Raw genomic sequence first — 16,826 nt, forward strand, 5'->3', positions numbered from 1 at the left:
GAACAGCAGCACATCATGCTGAGGCATTTTTGTTGCTTAATACTTATTTACATTTGTTCTGAGAATAGGAAATTTGAAAGTCCTATTTTTTAAAAAAATCTCATTATGCATAGTACTTTACAACATCAAATTGAACTAATACTTTAGGATACCAAAGGAGCTATGGAATTTATATTGACTTACAAAGAAAATCTAGTATATAAGTCAGGGATAGAAGGTGTACAAAGATTTAGTCTCTAAATACAAAATAATAATAAAATGCTCTTTTAAATGATGTGAGGGAGAAGAATAAAGCTTAGCATGTTGCCTTAATGCTTGAGTTGTGCTATATTCTAGTTTTTAAATACAATATAAAAGAAATTCCTACTGAAAATAAGGGAAAAGAAAGTCCTGTCTTGGAAGGGGATGTTGTGCATGTACTCAAACAATAGTTAAAGCTTCATCTCTGTGAAGCATACAAATACATCAGTCTACTGCCCTACCAGTTCAGGATGCAAACTTCTCTGGTGGAAAATCAGATCTGAAATCAAAGAGATTACATTGACGATGTCCTCGTGGTGCAAAACTGAACTTAGTTCCAAGTATCTAGTCAAGTGCAGCTGTACTAAAAAAGTCACTACAGTGCTGACTTGCAAATAATGCATCGTTCATATACAATTTTAAGTCCAGATATTTCAGTGGCAAACAATCAAACAAACCTTGGGCTACTGAAGGAATATGTATCTATTTTTTCATGGTATTTTTATTATGCAAGCAAAACACTGGAGGAAATGACTGGGACATTTTGTGATCAAGCTCCTCTTCCAGTTTGCCAATCCTGCCTGTACTTGGAACGTGACTACCTTCTGCAGAACTTAAAATATTAATTTGAGGACATTGCTATGGAGACTCCGAATGGAAACGCTCAACTACCTGGTCCCTCTTTAAAACATCTCACTTTTTTATTATTAACATAAAGGCTACTGGCGCACATGTGGACTGGAGCCCTCTAAACTGGGTTTCACATCAATGCGTTCCTGTCCCTACAGTGACAGAAATTGCGTGCCAACAGTCCCTGTAAGCACCGCAGATGAATACAGAAGGAGGAATGTTACCATTAACACCTAAGGCCGTGTCTAGGCAGAACACACCGTGGAGACTTCGAGCCGCACCCTGCAGGTGAGGGGGCTGGAAGAGCTTCTCTGGGCCCCTTCTCCTGCTGCCCACACTCCATCTCAGCCAAGAGCAAGGCCTCTCCGAGGAGGCTCCGGGCGGGCGCCGCCTCCCCTCCCTTCCCTTCCCTTTCCCCTTCCCTTCCCTGCCCGGCGGCTCCTCCGCGCCGCCTCTCCGAGGAAGGCCCCGGGGAGGCGCTGGGGGCCGGAGCTGGCTCTACCCCTGCAGAGCCACAGGGCTCGTCCCTCGCCGCCCCGCGCCTCTCGGCCCCTGCCCGCCGCACGGCCCCCTCCGACCCCCACCCCCGGCAAGGCTGGGAGCGGCCTCGGCGGGGAGAGTCCCCCCGCGGCTCCTCCCTCCCCACCGCCAAGGGTTAAACCCGCCGGTCGCAGTGCCGCACCGGCGGAGGCGAGCGAAGGCGCGGGGCGAGGCGCCGCCGGCGCCGGGCAGGTGCGGGGGCGATGTCCGCCCGGGGGACGGGGGCGCTCCTCCGGCGGGGACGCGCAGGTGGCGCGGCGCCGGGGAAGGACGGCTCCGTGCGCTCTTCACCTGTGGGCGTGACCGCCGGCCCCCTCCTCCTCCTCCTCCTCCTTCTTTTTACTTGAAGGGCCGGCGCTGCTCTAGCGGCAGAGCCTAAGAGCGGAGCTGGCGGCGCACGGAGAGGAGGAGACCTGCCGCCGCCGACCCTCCTTGTAAAGTGTCCCGCCCGCCGCGGACTCGGCCGCCCTTCGCGCCTCCGCCCCGTCGAGCCCGCAGGACCGGCTGGGAGGGGAGATCAGGCTGGACTCGCCGAGGGGGACGGGCCGCCTCTCCGCCCGGCGGGCCGGGCTGTCCGTCTCCGCCGCCGTCCTCAGCCGTTGGCGGGCACCGCCGCCCCCCGCTCCTCCGCGGGTGCTGGGCTCGGGCGCGGATCGCCCTCGCCCCGCGGAGCTGCCAAGCGGAGCCCTCCCCCGCGCGCGGGCGGCCGCGGCCGCCGAGGTGCCCTCGCCCCTCCGTGCCCGCTGCCCCCGCGGCCATGCTGCCCTGGGCTGGCAGGCGGCGGCGGCCTGAGTTGGGGTCGCCCTAGAGCGGCGGGCGGGCGGGCGGGCCGGCGGGGGAGGCCCCCCGCGCTAGCACCGCCTCGGCCCGGGCCCCTGCCTGCGGAGGTCTGCCTCCCGGGGGAGGGGGAGGAGGCAGGGGAAAGGACAACAAGCGAAACAACTTCTGCAAATTAAAAAAGGAAAGAAAAAAAAAAAAAAGAGGCTCGTTCGTGGGACACCTTCAAAGCTCAGCAGCACGTCAGGCATCCGAGTCCCAGTAAAACCCACCACGCTAGTGAACCTCGCCACAGTAACAGGAGGAAAGCTGGCTGTGGCCACTGCGCTGAAGTCCTGCAGGCTTTAGAGTCGCCTTGGCTTTCTGGCTGGAAGATGGTTCCTGCAACAGGACCGTGTTGCTGCTGACGAACCGCGGGGTGTTTGGAAGATGCCTTCCTTGGGGATTAAACGTGGAGACAGGCCATCAGTCAAGGGGAGAGCTGGCTGGTAAAACTCTCTGACTTTCCCCCCCACTGGGGAAGTGGCTTCAATGGCTCCATCTCCCAGGAGAAGCAGTAGGAAAGATGCCAGCACCTTGCCAAGCATGTCCTCAACTTTCTGGGCTATCATGATCCTGGCTAGTCTCCTAATCGCTTACTGCAGTAAGTACATATTTGTCCTGGTGCTTTTGCTGGACGTAAATCCACGCCCTTCCCATCTGAGGTAACGCTTCTGGCAAAGGCTAAGCTCTGAAGCTGGCAGGCGTAGGTACTGTGCCTTAGGCTTGCCACCTCAACACATCCTCCCCCTCTCCCCCATGGTAAAGCAGGTAGACTGACACTTTAATACTGCCACTGCTTGGGAGCATGAGATGTCCTTAGGTTGTGGATGTGGCATTTTCAGTCCAAACAGAAACCTCTTTTGGATCTTTAGAACAAACTTTTTAGTGGTAGTAACCGTGATCCACTGTTCGCTGTTTATTATTAGATGATGCCAGCTCTTTCCCAGGCTGCTCCCTCTGCGTACACACTCTCCTACCCCTGTCCACCTTCCATGAACAGGAACTATTTTCCTTATGTTCATTCCTTTAGGAAGCACATATTTAGTCAAGTGACAGATGTCTTAACATCACCACGATCATATGTGATTCTCTGACTGTGAAATTGCATTGGAACTCCCCGGCACTTCCTGAGCATATCCTCAGCAGTTTAGTAAGCCCATGCTATCAGTTTTAGAGCTGCATCACAGGTTATTGGTAGAGTTTTGTATATTCTTTTTCAGACTTGATAGATTGTCCATTAATCACACTGAGTTGCAGATAAGATATCTGTAAGAATCAAGTGCCTAGACTATTAATACGTTTAAAGGTCTTTTTTTTTTTTTCTTGTTAGTTTTTTTGCTCTCAGCAAGAGTAATTTTGAAGCAGTTATGTAATATAAATATAGTTAATGCCCATACTTCTAGGGAATGCAAGTTAGTCCATAGTACCAGAGTGTGAATCTTTCAAAGAGAATAGAAAAAGCAGTTTCTATGCAATAATAAAAAAATATGTAATTTATCAGGAGGGACCTGCACAACTTTGCCAAAATGAATCTACACTGTATTTTCCCAATGTGAGCTGAATGTGGTCTGTAATTTACCCATAGTGTGTATTTCTTTCATTAGCTGTAGCATAAAAGACTTTGCACTAGGCTTGTCTTGTTGAGCTGTAATAGGTATAGGTTATGATGAATAGGAAATGGATTCTGTTTTTCAGGAGCATGCCTGCTGCATTTCTTAACCCTCTATTCCATTCCCTCCAAGCATATTATATTCTCTGTTTTTAAGTGGTTTTTTTTTTCCCCTGAAACAAGATTGTAATTAGCTAAGAGAACCTTTAATTCACTTTTTTTCATGTTACAGGGATTCTTCATACTGACAACAGTGAAAGAGGCTTATTCTAAAAAGAACAACGTATTTTATAATTCTTTTTTGTAATTTAGCACAGTTTGCGTTACACTTATAAAAAATCATATCAAACAGGCCACACTTAAATAATTTCATTTTGTACATAATGCTATATTCAATGTGCTAATATAGAGGGTATACTAAACAACATACTGAGATTTAAAAGGATTTATGTGCATATGATGAGATAAGTGACTCAGTAAATGCATATTACAAGATGAATAGTTTAAGTTTAAAGGGAATTCAGCTGGATATTAGTAATAGGAAATATTTTTTAAGTTTGTGCTAGAAATATCTGGAGGATCCTGGACTTTTTATGAGAAGATATGAGTTCTTCTGTGCAGATATCTTCTATCAGCATAGCCTCAGAAAGAGTTAACTGTAAACTCTGACACCTTAAAAATTATTTATATTCAACAGTGAGAGGTTTGATAATGTTCTGTCCGAAGGAATGTTTGAATTGTTATATATTGTTCATTATTTATTTTTTGCATTGTTTACTGATGCTGAACGATGCAAATGTTAGCTGGTAATGTGAAGGCAATTTCTGGTGTGTTTAAATAACCAGTTTCTAATTAGTTCTCTCAGCCAGTGTAGATGGTGTTCCTCAAACATGTAGTAGGCTCCTCATTCCGTATAGTGCTGAAAAGCACCATACAGCTTAAAATATGCAGTGTCAAAACACTCCACCATTTATGTAATGTTTCACTGATTTGACAACTGCAATTCCAAATGTTAATGAAGCACCATGCACATTTTCTCCAGTGGTAGTATTTGAAAAATTGCAAAAAATGTTTTTGCTCTGTGGAAAGGGTGAACTTGTTTAAAAATCAAGGAAAAAAATGTGAGGCTGTTTCTAGGTGAAGGAGTACTGCAAATGTTATGTATCCTTTTAAAAATCATCTAGGGTTTATTCAGTCTTTTTTTTCATCCGATGCTTTTTTTTTGAAGAAAAGCATAACTGGGGAGGGGATGTGTGTGTCAGTTATGTTTTAAGAATAACAGCCTTGCCATATTTCTTGGGCAGTAAAAGAAAAGAACTTGACAATGTAAGGTGTTCTGTATTTTTCCACACACCTTATATTCAGGTATATTGAAATATACCAACTTAAATCTCTGATATCAAGCAGACTTCTGTAAAAAAACAATATAGTTGAATACATTATTAAAGTAATTACAGGAACCTCATATCTGATTATCAGTCACTGTATCATTTTACTACATTTACATCAAGCCCTGCAGCTCAAAAAAAAAAAAACCAAACAGAACTTTTGCATATTTCCTTTTTTTTGGCACTATAAATAAAACTTTAGATCTACCTTGCTTATTTTAATTTTTAATCTATTGGTCTGAAAAAGCTTATTTCTGAATCAGTTATATGAATGTTTCCTCCCTTTCCCCTAATTACTTTGTGAATCTTTGTTTCTGGGAATGTATTTGTTGTACGATAGTCTTCCCTAGTACTGGGGGCAACCAGTAAACACCATACTCTCAGTTCTACTTGACAGATAAGCATATTTATAAAGCGTGCTCTCGTTGTACATGTACATTCCATTAGACTTTCATTTGTACTTTAATTTCGGAAGCCCAATTATGTTCTCTGACGTGGTAAAATAATCAACTGATAGTTTTTCCTTTCTTAAATGTTTAGATTATACTTAGGGATAGTGGCTCCATCCTATGGTGGAAGAGAAACCTGCATCAAATCAATTAGGTTAGTTGCTATAGTGATAAATATAATGTAATATTCTCCAACCAAAGAAAAATTGTCTGATTTGGTAGGTTCTCAACAGGAGAAGGCAAAAATGAAGTAGTAGAAATAGGCTGTTAATGGTCCTTGGTGTGACCACCAAGGAGTTAGTTTACTTAACAGAAGCACCAGTAAATGTAAAAACAGTCTCAGAAAGCTGTCCTGGTAAAGTGTGACCACCTTCAATGGCAATTCAGAATTAGAGGAGTTGTGACATTTTTGGATCCCAGACATGCATTCAGCATACTTGTTTAATGAACAATGGTAGACCAGAGAGAAATACCTACAGTGAATTCTTTAAGTTACTGTTTTTATGTTGTGAAGCTACATTGAATTGTTTTTTTTCTCCTTCTGTAACTGGGATTTACATTTTTCCATGTTAGAAAGTTTGGTCAAATTAAAGGAATTTTATGTGGCATCAAAGCTGCATGCTACATCAGAAATCTAAAAATAACATGGTTTTGATTCAGAATTATTTCTTCATGCATTTATTCAGTTGGCTTTGCTGTAAATACTGAGGTGCTTTTTAAATGTAAATGGTGACGTCTAAAACAACATATGATTCATTTTTAGCAAAGTTGTGGTGCTTATGAGCTTTTGGCTTTCCTTATTTTATACTGTTTTGTAAGCATAAGGAGTAGAACATTAGACCCCTGTGGTGTTATAGGTTTTGCTGTCCTGTTAAGGTAATACTTCTAAGGGCAAGCAAATGGGTTTTTTGAAAGGAACTATCAGAACTGAATGGTACTTGGAAAGTTCAACTTCTTGTTTTAAATATTGTGTATGGAAGACAGCAATATGAAGCCCAGCATTTATCCTGACTAAATGGTGATAGTACTAGGAAAAAAGAATTCAAAAGTCTAAAATGCAAAATATTTCCCGTAACTTTACAGTTCTGCATTGTAAGTGCAAGTTCTTTCACGGTAATAAGAAATGGAAAGAGGAAATGTTCTCCTAATTCATTATTTCTTTTGCTTGCAGAATACAAAATAAGAACACTGTAATGATGAAATACTGATAGGTTTTCTTAAATGACTGATTCTGCAGTCTACCACTTAAATCTGTGGCATTTGTTGAGCAGAAAAATCGAACCCTTAGGATAAATAACAAAAGTGTCTCAAAGAGTTTGCATGATACCATACAAAATGCAGATAATTCCCATGAAAAATATTTTATTGACCTCACCTTAAACTGAGATCCTGTTGTTACACATTGGGTGGACACTGCTCATTTGAGAAACACCTTTTCATTGTCCTGTTCTGGAATTGCTTTCTGTCTGGAAGACATAGGCTGCTATGGTCTCGAGGTCTTATTGTTCCTTTATGCTCTTTGAGACTGCCAGCAGGGATGACAATTGGCTGTGACTGTCACCTGGACACCTCTCCAACAGGAGCTACCATATCATCATGCATTGGCTACTGAACAGCTGTTAGATGATAAATGGTCACTGCTGATTTATGTTGGATGCAAACAAGTCACCTCTGAATGAAGGCCTACAGCTCCTGTTACTGATCCTATATCATTCAGATCACTTTCTCTGGTTTTTACAAATGAAAAAGACAGATTTTTTTAATCTGTCCAAACTGATCTGTAATTTTATTATGTTTTCTGCAAGAATTACTGTGCTTGTATTTTTCCCAAACTCTGCAGACAGAATAAATTGGCATATAGAACAACTATCATTATTCAAAGTTTTTTCAGTCTAGTTTGTGTATAGATATAAAAACTAATGCTTTCATGACATTAAATAAGAAAAGCAAGGTATCAGAATTTTGTCTCTTTATAGAACATCCCAGCTGCTCCTTTTTAAGAAGGTTCATTTTTTGAATTAAAACCAGTGCTTTGAACTTAATGGCCTCTACAACATACTACCTGTCAATGTGAGTGCCAAACTGACATTGAGATTGTCTCACCAGTTATGTTGTGGTCTGTCCAGATCATGTATTACATAGAAGTCACTGGCATCAACATAAGAAATGTCTTCTTATTGCTTTTAATGTTGAATTCAACCCTTTAAGGCTAAGTAAGCACCATCTACAATTTCTCAAATGTATTTGAATTCTGGTAACTCTTACTTCCACTGCAAGTATAACCACTGATATAGGTGGATATAATGGGAAACAGGTAGGGAGGGGGAACTAGAAAGAAATGGAAATTTTCAATTAAATATGTGGCAGAGGAGTATTCCATGTCTTTCAGCAGGTTTGACAGGAGAGAGATTGAGACCTCTTTGACTTTCCTTTTTTTTCTCTGTTTATGCAATATACTGTATTGTTCTTACCATGTACTATGAAAACAGCATTGGGAGCAAGCAGTAGAGCCCCACTGCTCCAGCTAAGTGTGTAAACATGGGCTAGATAGATTGTATCTTCTTTTACTGGGGTTCCATTTATTTTTCACTCTTTGCTTAGTGACTCAGTTGAAGTAGTAGGAAGTCCTTCACTGAGATTAGCCTTATGAGTGGGTATTTTCCGACTCGTTCTTCTCTGCTAGAAGGTGGGGATATGAAATCTCTCAGTTTCTAGATGTAATTTAGTGCTTTCTTAGTGAGTGCTTTAAACATAAGGCTATTATGTGAAAAAAACACATTGACAGCTAGTCTAGCATCTGGCATGCCAGCTAATGTTTATTAGAGGTATGCCTTGAATATTGCCAATAACTCGAAAATGCACTTGGATACTGACTTATGTACAGAAGTGTCAAATACATAGGCAAATCTAGATAGCATTGTTAACCACAGTCTTCCTGGTCTGCGTATTCTTTGTTGCTAAATTCAAACCAGAATGTTTTCATGCTTAGGCTCATATTTGACCAGGTGTGTTGTTCTGCTGTTGGGCTGGGGATTTGTTTAGGTTTTTTTTTTTTGTTGTTGTTTAAAGAGAAGTTACACTGCTTTTTGCACAGATGGCTGGCAAAATTGCTTATTGTAGATGTTTTGGGAAGTCATCTCTTCATGGATATGCTTTTATGTTAGCCCTGCAAATAGGAAAATGTTATGCTATGCGGTGACTATTTGAAAATATATGAACCGTATTTAGAGTATGTTTTCACCGTATTTAGAGTATGTTTTCCAATATTTTTGGTGTAGAGGTTTATTGCAAAGATTTTGTGTATGCTTTTCAACAAATGGACTTTGGCTATACTACAGGAATCACAAGTATAATGGTAGAGGTTTTTGCACTCGTGTGATGATTTGTTCATCTGAAGGCTTTGTGTCCTATGGGTTATTTCGATCTCTGGATGGACTGCTTCTTTTGACACCTTTCTTCAAACACTTGATTGCTCTCAGATAACAGGAAAGTATCTTGTCTAACTCTGGGGTGAGGAGCATAACTGACTGTTTTTCAAAGGAGTCTGTGCCAGAGCTAGTTACACAATATCATACCTGGTTTTGCGTCTACTAGTGCTTTTAAGTGCCTGTGGCCCAGTACAGCAATAAGGAAGTTACTTCTCTAGAACAAAATGTTATTTATTTTGCCAAACGATATGCTGCTGTTGGAGAAAACATGAACTGTATCTAGAGACACCTCTAGCTACTATTTTTCCTGTGGTTACAATTCCCTTCAAGGCTGTAGGTTGGTATGACTTATTGTTATAGTTTTGATGTTCTCTGCTTCATTGCAGCCCAAGTTAACACATGCTTTCAGCTGACCCTTGTCTTTAAGAGTCCTCCACCACTGGCGTCTCCTTCTCTTCTAACAGGAAAGTGTATTAACAGGGCAGGGTCTTCCAATATTTTTAGGATCACATAGCTGGCAAAATAAAGCTTCCTTCTGTCTTTGCCTCTGACTGAAAGTAGCAATTTGAGCTGTGACCCCATTGTTCGGTTTGGTGTTTTGAAGGTCCAGAAGTGGGACTGTCTCTGGTTTTGTTTTGTGTAGAGGTTAATTCCAGAACATTGTTAACAGATGTGCTCTGTTTGTATTTTTGTGTACCAAAAACTGCATAAAAGCCCAGAGCAGAATGCCTAGGAGATTGGTAATGTTTCAAATTGCAAGTTATGTTGGTTGGACTGATTCCTGATTTTTTCATCTATTGTGCAGAAGAATTGTAGTGACTGACTGTACTCAAGCACAGTGGTAGAACCTGCTGGTTCCGTTAGCTGACAAAGCTGCATCACCTGAGAAAAGGGTCCTTAATTCTTACAGAAATGACAAATTACTACATATGAAAAAGAAATTTTTCTGAAGTTTATCAAAAAGTAAAAGGGAATTCTTATTGTGTTCTTGTTAATCATAGTTTAATTTATGGTGGCTTTTACATTTGCTCTTAGAACTCTTTTTTTTTTCTTTTTTTTTTTTTTTTCTCCTGGTTATCTTAGAGCTCTGATGTTGACAAATGTGTTCTAAGAGATGATACACTGACAGTATGAGATACTGACAGTATGAGATAACCCCAAATGCCTGTATCACTTTGGATACTCTCAGATGTCAGTATCCCTTTTAGCGGAATATTTAATTTTTCCATTGAACTACACCAGTGCAAAGTTTGGCAGAACAGCTTAGCCAGATGATGGAAGTGGGTTTAAGCTAAACTTTTGCACTATTCATTAAATTGTTCAATTGGAAGCAGAAATGCTGTGGGAACAGTGACTTTGGCACTTCTGGCAGATCCAGAGGAGGCCCATGAATGTGATCAGAGGGCTGGAACACCTCTTCTGTGAAGAACAGTTGAGAGAGTTGGGGTTGTTCAGCCTGGAGAACAAGAGATCTGATTGCAGCCTTTCAATATATAAAGGGGGCTTAGAAGAGAGATGGAGAAAGACTTTTTACCAGGGCCTGTAGTGACAGAACAAGGGACAGTGGTTTTAAACTGAGAGAGGGTAGTTTTAGATTGAACAAAAGGAAGAAATTTTTTACAATGAGGGTGGTGAGGCACTGGAACAGCTTGCCCAGAAAAGTTGTGGGTACCCTGTCCCTGGAAGTATTCAAAGTTAGGTTGGATGGGGCCCTGAGCAACCTGATCTAGTGGAAGATGTCCCTGCCCGTGGCAGGGGGGTTGGACTAGATGATCTTTAAAGGTCCCTTCCAACCCAACCCATTCTATGATTTTTGTTCTCTTGCTTTAAATTAAACTAAATACAAGCGTAACACATATTGTGAGAGGTTACCTGTTACTGATAGCATTCTCTGGTGTTACTGAAAAGGTTCACCAGTTTCTCATTTTTTTGAACCAAAATGGACTTTATATTTAGTTGTACCTTGGATAGACACTTTTCTTCTGTGCAACCTGAAAGAAATGTGACTTTTTCTATTATTTTTTGTATAGTGAATGAATTCCAAAGTAGTTCTGTATATAGGCTGGAATCATAAAAATATAAAATTCCTTTCTGAATTGAACTAATATAATAATCTGAGTTAATCTTCAAGAACATTTTATTGAAAAATATCAGAAAGGTGTTCCAGAGCTTTTTCATTATACACTGTCAGTAGTGCTTTATTGAACATTCATTTTAAGATGAGAGTATATATGTGTTTGTGTATATGTGTGCTCAGTAAAAAACACTGAGAGGCTTTAAAAATTGTTCTCACTGAATGTTACTTAAAGGTGGTAATTTCAGGGAAATTACCTGGTATAAGGCATTTGACCTAACGTCTTTGTATATCCTAATACCTGGAATAATGATTCTTCTAAGATATCGTTTTAAAGAATTTTTGCAAATGTTTTTCTTACAAGTTATCAGCTCCAGCTAGAAAAAAGCAAACATGTATGTTCTGGAACTCACATCCCATTAGCTTAAAAGAAATGGCTGACAAATAGTTTCAATTCCATCTGAATAGGTCTGGTCTTTCCTTACTTTAGATTTCTGCAGTGTAGTCATCTATATTTACCATAATCTCCTTTTAAAGTCAATGACAAAACATAGACATTTTTACCGTGCAGTTCATGTGACCTGTTTTAGATACATGATGTAGTTTGAAGTAAATTGTGCTGCAGAAGTATTTGTTGGCTAAAAAGCAGATTAAACAACTTGCTAAGATTTTAACATATATGTTATCATGTTAATCCAGTCCTTCATTACAGTGTCTTTAGAATGTTGCTTATTTTATTTTCAAGGCCCACACTTAATATTTAAATGTTTAAAGTCAAGTAACTGGTTCAGTATTTCTGTAGGGAAGAAAAACCATAGAAAAATAGGCTTGTGATACAGATTAATTAAGACTGCAGGTCAAGATATTGAACTACTGCAGCAAAGGATTTGTACAAATTGAGGGATGTAGTTGGCATAAATTACTGGGATTTTCTGAAGACATCTTTGCAAACAGCTTGTATTCTGAACATTTTTTGCAATGTGTTTTGTCTTACTGTAAATTCTGCAGTTTCATTGCCAGTATTTTCACACTCTGGGCACTCTAAAGATGTTGTCTTTCACCCAAAAGTTGGAAACTAGGTGAATTTTAGATGAGCGTACCAAAGGTTATCAGTTTTACCATTCTTTTTCTCATTTTTCAAGCCTCTTCCATACAAAACATATTTGCACTGTGCAGCCTTTTATAGTGTGATTAATACATTTGAATCACCTTCATTTACTAGTGATTTAGGTAGGAAAACGTTGAAAGGTGAACAATGAGTACATATATATATAAGAAGCTGCAGGGGTGAAGAAGACTAGAAGTGCTTACCTTGAATATAAGAGCAGGTATGAATTGCACTGAGCATTGAAGTGCCACTCCCTCAACTTCTCCTGCCCTTCCTTCTCCCCTCAGCTCGAAAATAAAAGCTATATATGAAAAAAGTTTATGTTCTGTGGTTATTTTTGGTAAGGTATTGGGCTTTATGAGCCGAGTTGTTCCTCCAATTCTGCATTCTTCAGTGTAAGTGCTGTTTTTACAGTCCTTTTCATCTGGAGAGATTTGTTGCCTTCTATACCTTATTCTTTTATCAATATGTTTTTGTTCAAGGAATATATTGCTGCATTTCACCTTTTTCCATGGTATATATCTTCATGGACATTTTTCATCTAACAGCTGGCCAAATCTGGTTGTGCTGCCTATATAACTAGAGATCTCTACCTTAATTCTGTCTATAAATGTAACTATTTTCTAATGTAATCTTCTTTACAATGTCTTACTCAAGAGACTTTTTAATAGTTTATGGTGTTATGTGGGCTCCCTTTCCCATGCTTTTGCAGAGTTCTGTAAAGTGCTGCTGTGAACTCTTAGGGTGATAAGTTGCATGTACTGCCACTTGTAATTACGATAAATGGATTTGAGGTATTTCAGATACAATTCCAAGGCATTAGTTTAAAAGCAACTTATAATACTTGAGTTGGTGGCATTTCAAAAGTAATTCCTATGAAACAGCTTAATGCTTATCTTTTTCCATTTTGACATTTGACAGGAATATAGGTAAACCAGTATATTCTTTGGCACAAATATTACATTGACTTCATAAGACTGACATTGTATTGAGCATATGTAATACCACGAACAATTGCTTAATGTTTTTTCAGATAATTTGTCTCTATATAGAGGGAAGGGACGTTCTTCAGAATCCTCAGTTTCACAGAGTCAAAGTAGTCTTTTCCTCTTGATATTTTAATATAAGCACAGATGCAAAATAAAATAAAGCAACTACCTATCTCATTTTTTTAGTTAATTCCCTGAAATTTATAGGGCATTTTTTGTCTCCATCAAAGACCAAATTTGTAGAACTCATGAAAATAGTTCCTACATTACCTTATTAGAGCACATTCCCAGTGTATTTCACTGCCTTTCATTTCACCGCTTGTGGTAACTGATGTCCATTTCCTCCCTGATCTTTTAGAATTTAGTGCTCCATGTTGACATAGAGTCCAATATTAGTTTTCTATATTTTTCAGTTTTGCTTTCTTATTTTTCTTATCTAAGGTCAGGTGAATTGGCCCTACTGTTTGTCTTGCCACTTTCTGAAGTGCTTTTCTGTTACTAGGTCTGACAAGTACAGCTATGTGAATCACGGTTTGCCAGACAAATTAACTTGATATATGTGTAGAGACTTTTTCTCCCAACTGCTAGATCTGCAGAGATTTGAGAATTGGTCTTGGTTGTTTTTCATCCACATGCATCAGGTTCTCTGAGCCCAATTATAAACTCTGTGATATGGCATACTGTAGGCTTGCATGTATGTACTTTATTAGAACTAGTAAACTGACAGTGCACAGAGAATATAATACATCCTAAATTAGAGTTTAATTTTTCTCCTGTCATTCTAAATTATTTTAAAAGTATACTAAAGCAACAGATATGACTATGCACTGAGGGTTAGAACTGAACTGTTGAGCAAAAATATGCTTTCAGTTTCAGTGCATGTAATTTGAGCAAACATTTTAACTTGCCAAAATGCTGGAGAGCCCTTCTAGCTATGATGGGTATACGTCATTTGTCATGACAGAGGTGTCTAAATTTCAAATGCATGTTAATATTACTCAGGTCATGTATGTTTTGTGCGACAAAGGACAGCTGTGTTTTGGCTGGATAATATGCATTTTTCCAGTTGTGGAACAGGAACAGCTCTCTTAAAAGTGGGTGCCAGGAAGGTAGAACTTAAACCGGAGCTAGTTGGTTTTGGTCTTTGTTTGAAAGGGATGGTCACATAAAGCATATGGAATGAAAATTTCAGAGCTCTTCTGTAAAGTCAAAGAGCAGCATTTCTAAAGTATGCTTTCAATAAATTTCATGTTCTTATTTTGCTTTCTGGTTTACTCTTCTCAGTGTATATTTCTATAATGCGTATATTTATTCTCAGGATGTAGCACCGTAGCTGAACTTAACTGAGCAAAATGTAACATTTTTTTCCCACATCTCTGAATTTGCTGTTTTTTTTTTCCCTGAAGAGCAGAGATAGTGCCATGAGTTTGGTGGGTGGTTTTTTTTGTTTGGTTGGTTTTTGTTTTGTTTGTTTGTTTGTTTTTTTTTTAAATTGAAAGGTAATATGGAAACCTCAGTTAGAAGGAAAAAGAAGTATAAATTTAAAGAAATAGAGGAAATAAAATTTTGAATTTTGCTTGCTGACATGTTGAAAAGAATTGGAAGTTGGATATTAACTTTGATTTGCAGACTTTGACAGCATTTCTTTAAAAGTCAACAGAGCGCCTTTCAAATCAGGTACAACTATGTGACAGACAATCATCGGAGAAAATTCTGTTCTTAAAAAATAAAAGCTTGTAAATTCACACTGAGGCTTGTTTATGTGTTGGTTGCTTTTCCCCTTACCTACATCCCAGGACTGACTGATGTGTAAACACAGGGATACACATATTAGAAAACCACATGATACTCTGGATCATGCATTTTAGTTTTGCTTCATTGGAAACAAATGTATCATATTGGTTAATTTATATCTTGTCTGGAATTTTTGAGAGGAGTAATTTTGTTTATTTAGGAGTAGTTTGATCAGTAAATAGATGTAATATTTTTTCTTCTGTGGGTCTTTCCTCCAAAATTATGTAAAAACACTTAAATATTTAAATATTGATAACAGCAGCTCTTTCTAGAGCTGTAAGATAAATAGCTTTATTGGTTTATAGGGTATGAGCTACGTCTATGGGTGCAAATTGTTTAAAAGCTGAGAGCTGGGTTGAGTGCTTGCTTTCAGGTAGTGGATTCTGTGTCGAGACTTGCCTCTATTTTCCACAGGCACCTGAGCCTGAAACATTACTGCTAGTCAGGAAGCTGTACCTGCTGAAAGGGAGAGCATCTGCTTCTGTCTCTTTGCTAAATGCAAGCGCTGCCATAGTGGAGGAATTAAAGCTGTTAACAAACTGTCAAAATGTTAGTTCCCAACATTGGGAATAACAATATTTTAGCTGAGAGGCAGGAAAATCAAGGTCTTACAGAATGTGTATTGGCTAACTCTTTCAGTTGCTGTGCATGGTAACACAAATCTTGGCCAGGAGGTTCATCCACTGTTGCAGTGCTTAGCTCTATAAAATACAACAGGGATAACCATAAAAATGTATTTTGTTTCACATTGAAAGTAGCTGTTATTGGGACTGTACTCAGGCAGAAAAAATGTTGCTTGATACATTTAAAACCTACATATATTATCAGTTGATATTATTCCAGGAAAATTACCATAATGCTTATTTCCTGAGAACAAGGAATTTGAGCAGGGTTAAATACACAAGATGAGGAATGATTTATTGTCTGTAAACAGTTGAAAAGACTCCTTTTTAAATCAATTGCAGATAATGAAAGAGAATTAATGGTGAAAAGAGAAGACATTCTTTCTTTTTTTTTCCCTGAACTTGGATTTAAGATGACTAATGTTGAAACAACACATTGGAAATTTGCATGAGTGTCTGAGCCAGTGAAGCTAACAAAGGAAGAAGAGCTTCCACATGTGAAATTCATGCAAATGCTATCAAAATATCTACCAAAATCTTGATATTTCTTACTTCTGTTGAAATTAAGTATACAGCTTTTTTTGCAACCAGCTAGACTTCTAAAGGTAGTTTTGAGGTATCACTTAAAATGTGCTTCAGTTTTCTGTTCAGTTCAGGGCTCTATTACATTTGAAAACTTTCATCTATATGTGGAACTTCTACAAATATTGGAAATTAGTATCTTTTGTTCCTGCAATGTCTATTTTTAGAGAAAAAACTCCTCACCCAGAGGGTGGCGGAGCACTGGAACAGGCTCCCCAGGGAGCGCCAAGCCTGACAACATTTAAGAAGCATTTGGCCAACGCCCTCAGACATATGGTGTGATTTTTGGGGTCATCCTATGCAGGGACAGGAGTTGGACTCGATGATCCTTGTGGGTCCCTTCTAACTCAGGACATTCTATGATTCTATGAATGATTCTATCTGTACTGATTAGAGTACACATATACATGGCATAAGCCTCATTTTATAGTAGATTTTTTTCTCCATTGTGTGACTAGTTTCTGTACATATGAAAAAACAGATTTATGTAAGATGAATCTCAATTTTTCATGAAGAATATTGATCTTACACTAACAACATGTTTCTAAACATA

The 16,826-nt window shown here is 39.3% G+C and overlaps 1 protein-coding gene across 4 annotated transcripts in view; it reads left to right on the forward strand.

Moving 5' to 3' along the window:
* Window positions 1-2,254: 2,254 nt before the first annotated feature.
* TAFA5 (TAFA chemokine like family member 5) overlaps window positions 2,255-16,826 on the forward strand; it is a 440,132-nt gene continuing 425,560 nt past the window's right edge. For all 4 annotated transcript variants that reach the window (XR_015706840.1, XR_015706841.1, XR_015706842.1 and 1 more), the window contains exon 1: window positions 2,255-2,830. Coding sequence is in view for 1 of the 4 variants with exons in the window: in XM_087767437.1 (XP_087623563.1) it covers window positions 2,719-2,830 (112 nt within the window). In the remaining 3 variants the exon portion in view is untranslated. The remainder of the gene's footprint in view (window positions 2,831-16,826) is intronic.

Source organism: Nipponia nippon, unplaced genomic scaffold (assembly GCF_047370975.1).
Source record: "Nipponia nippon isolate SJK-2023a ecotype South Korea unplaced genomic scaffold, ASM4737097v1 scaffold_3, whole genome shotgun sequence".
Lineage (NCBI taxonomy): Eukaryota > Metazoa > Chordata > Aves > Pelecaniformes > Threskiornithidae > Nipponia > Nipponia nippon.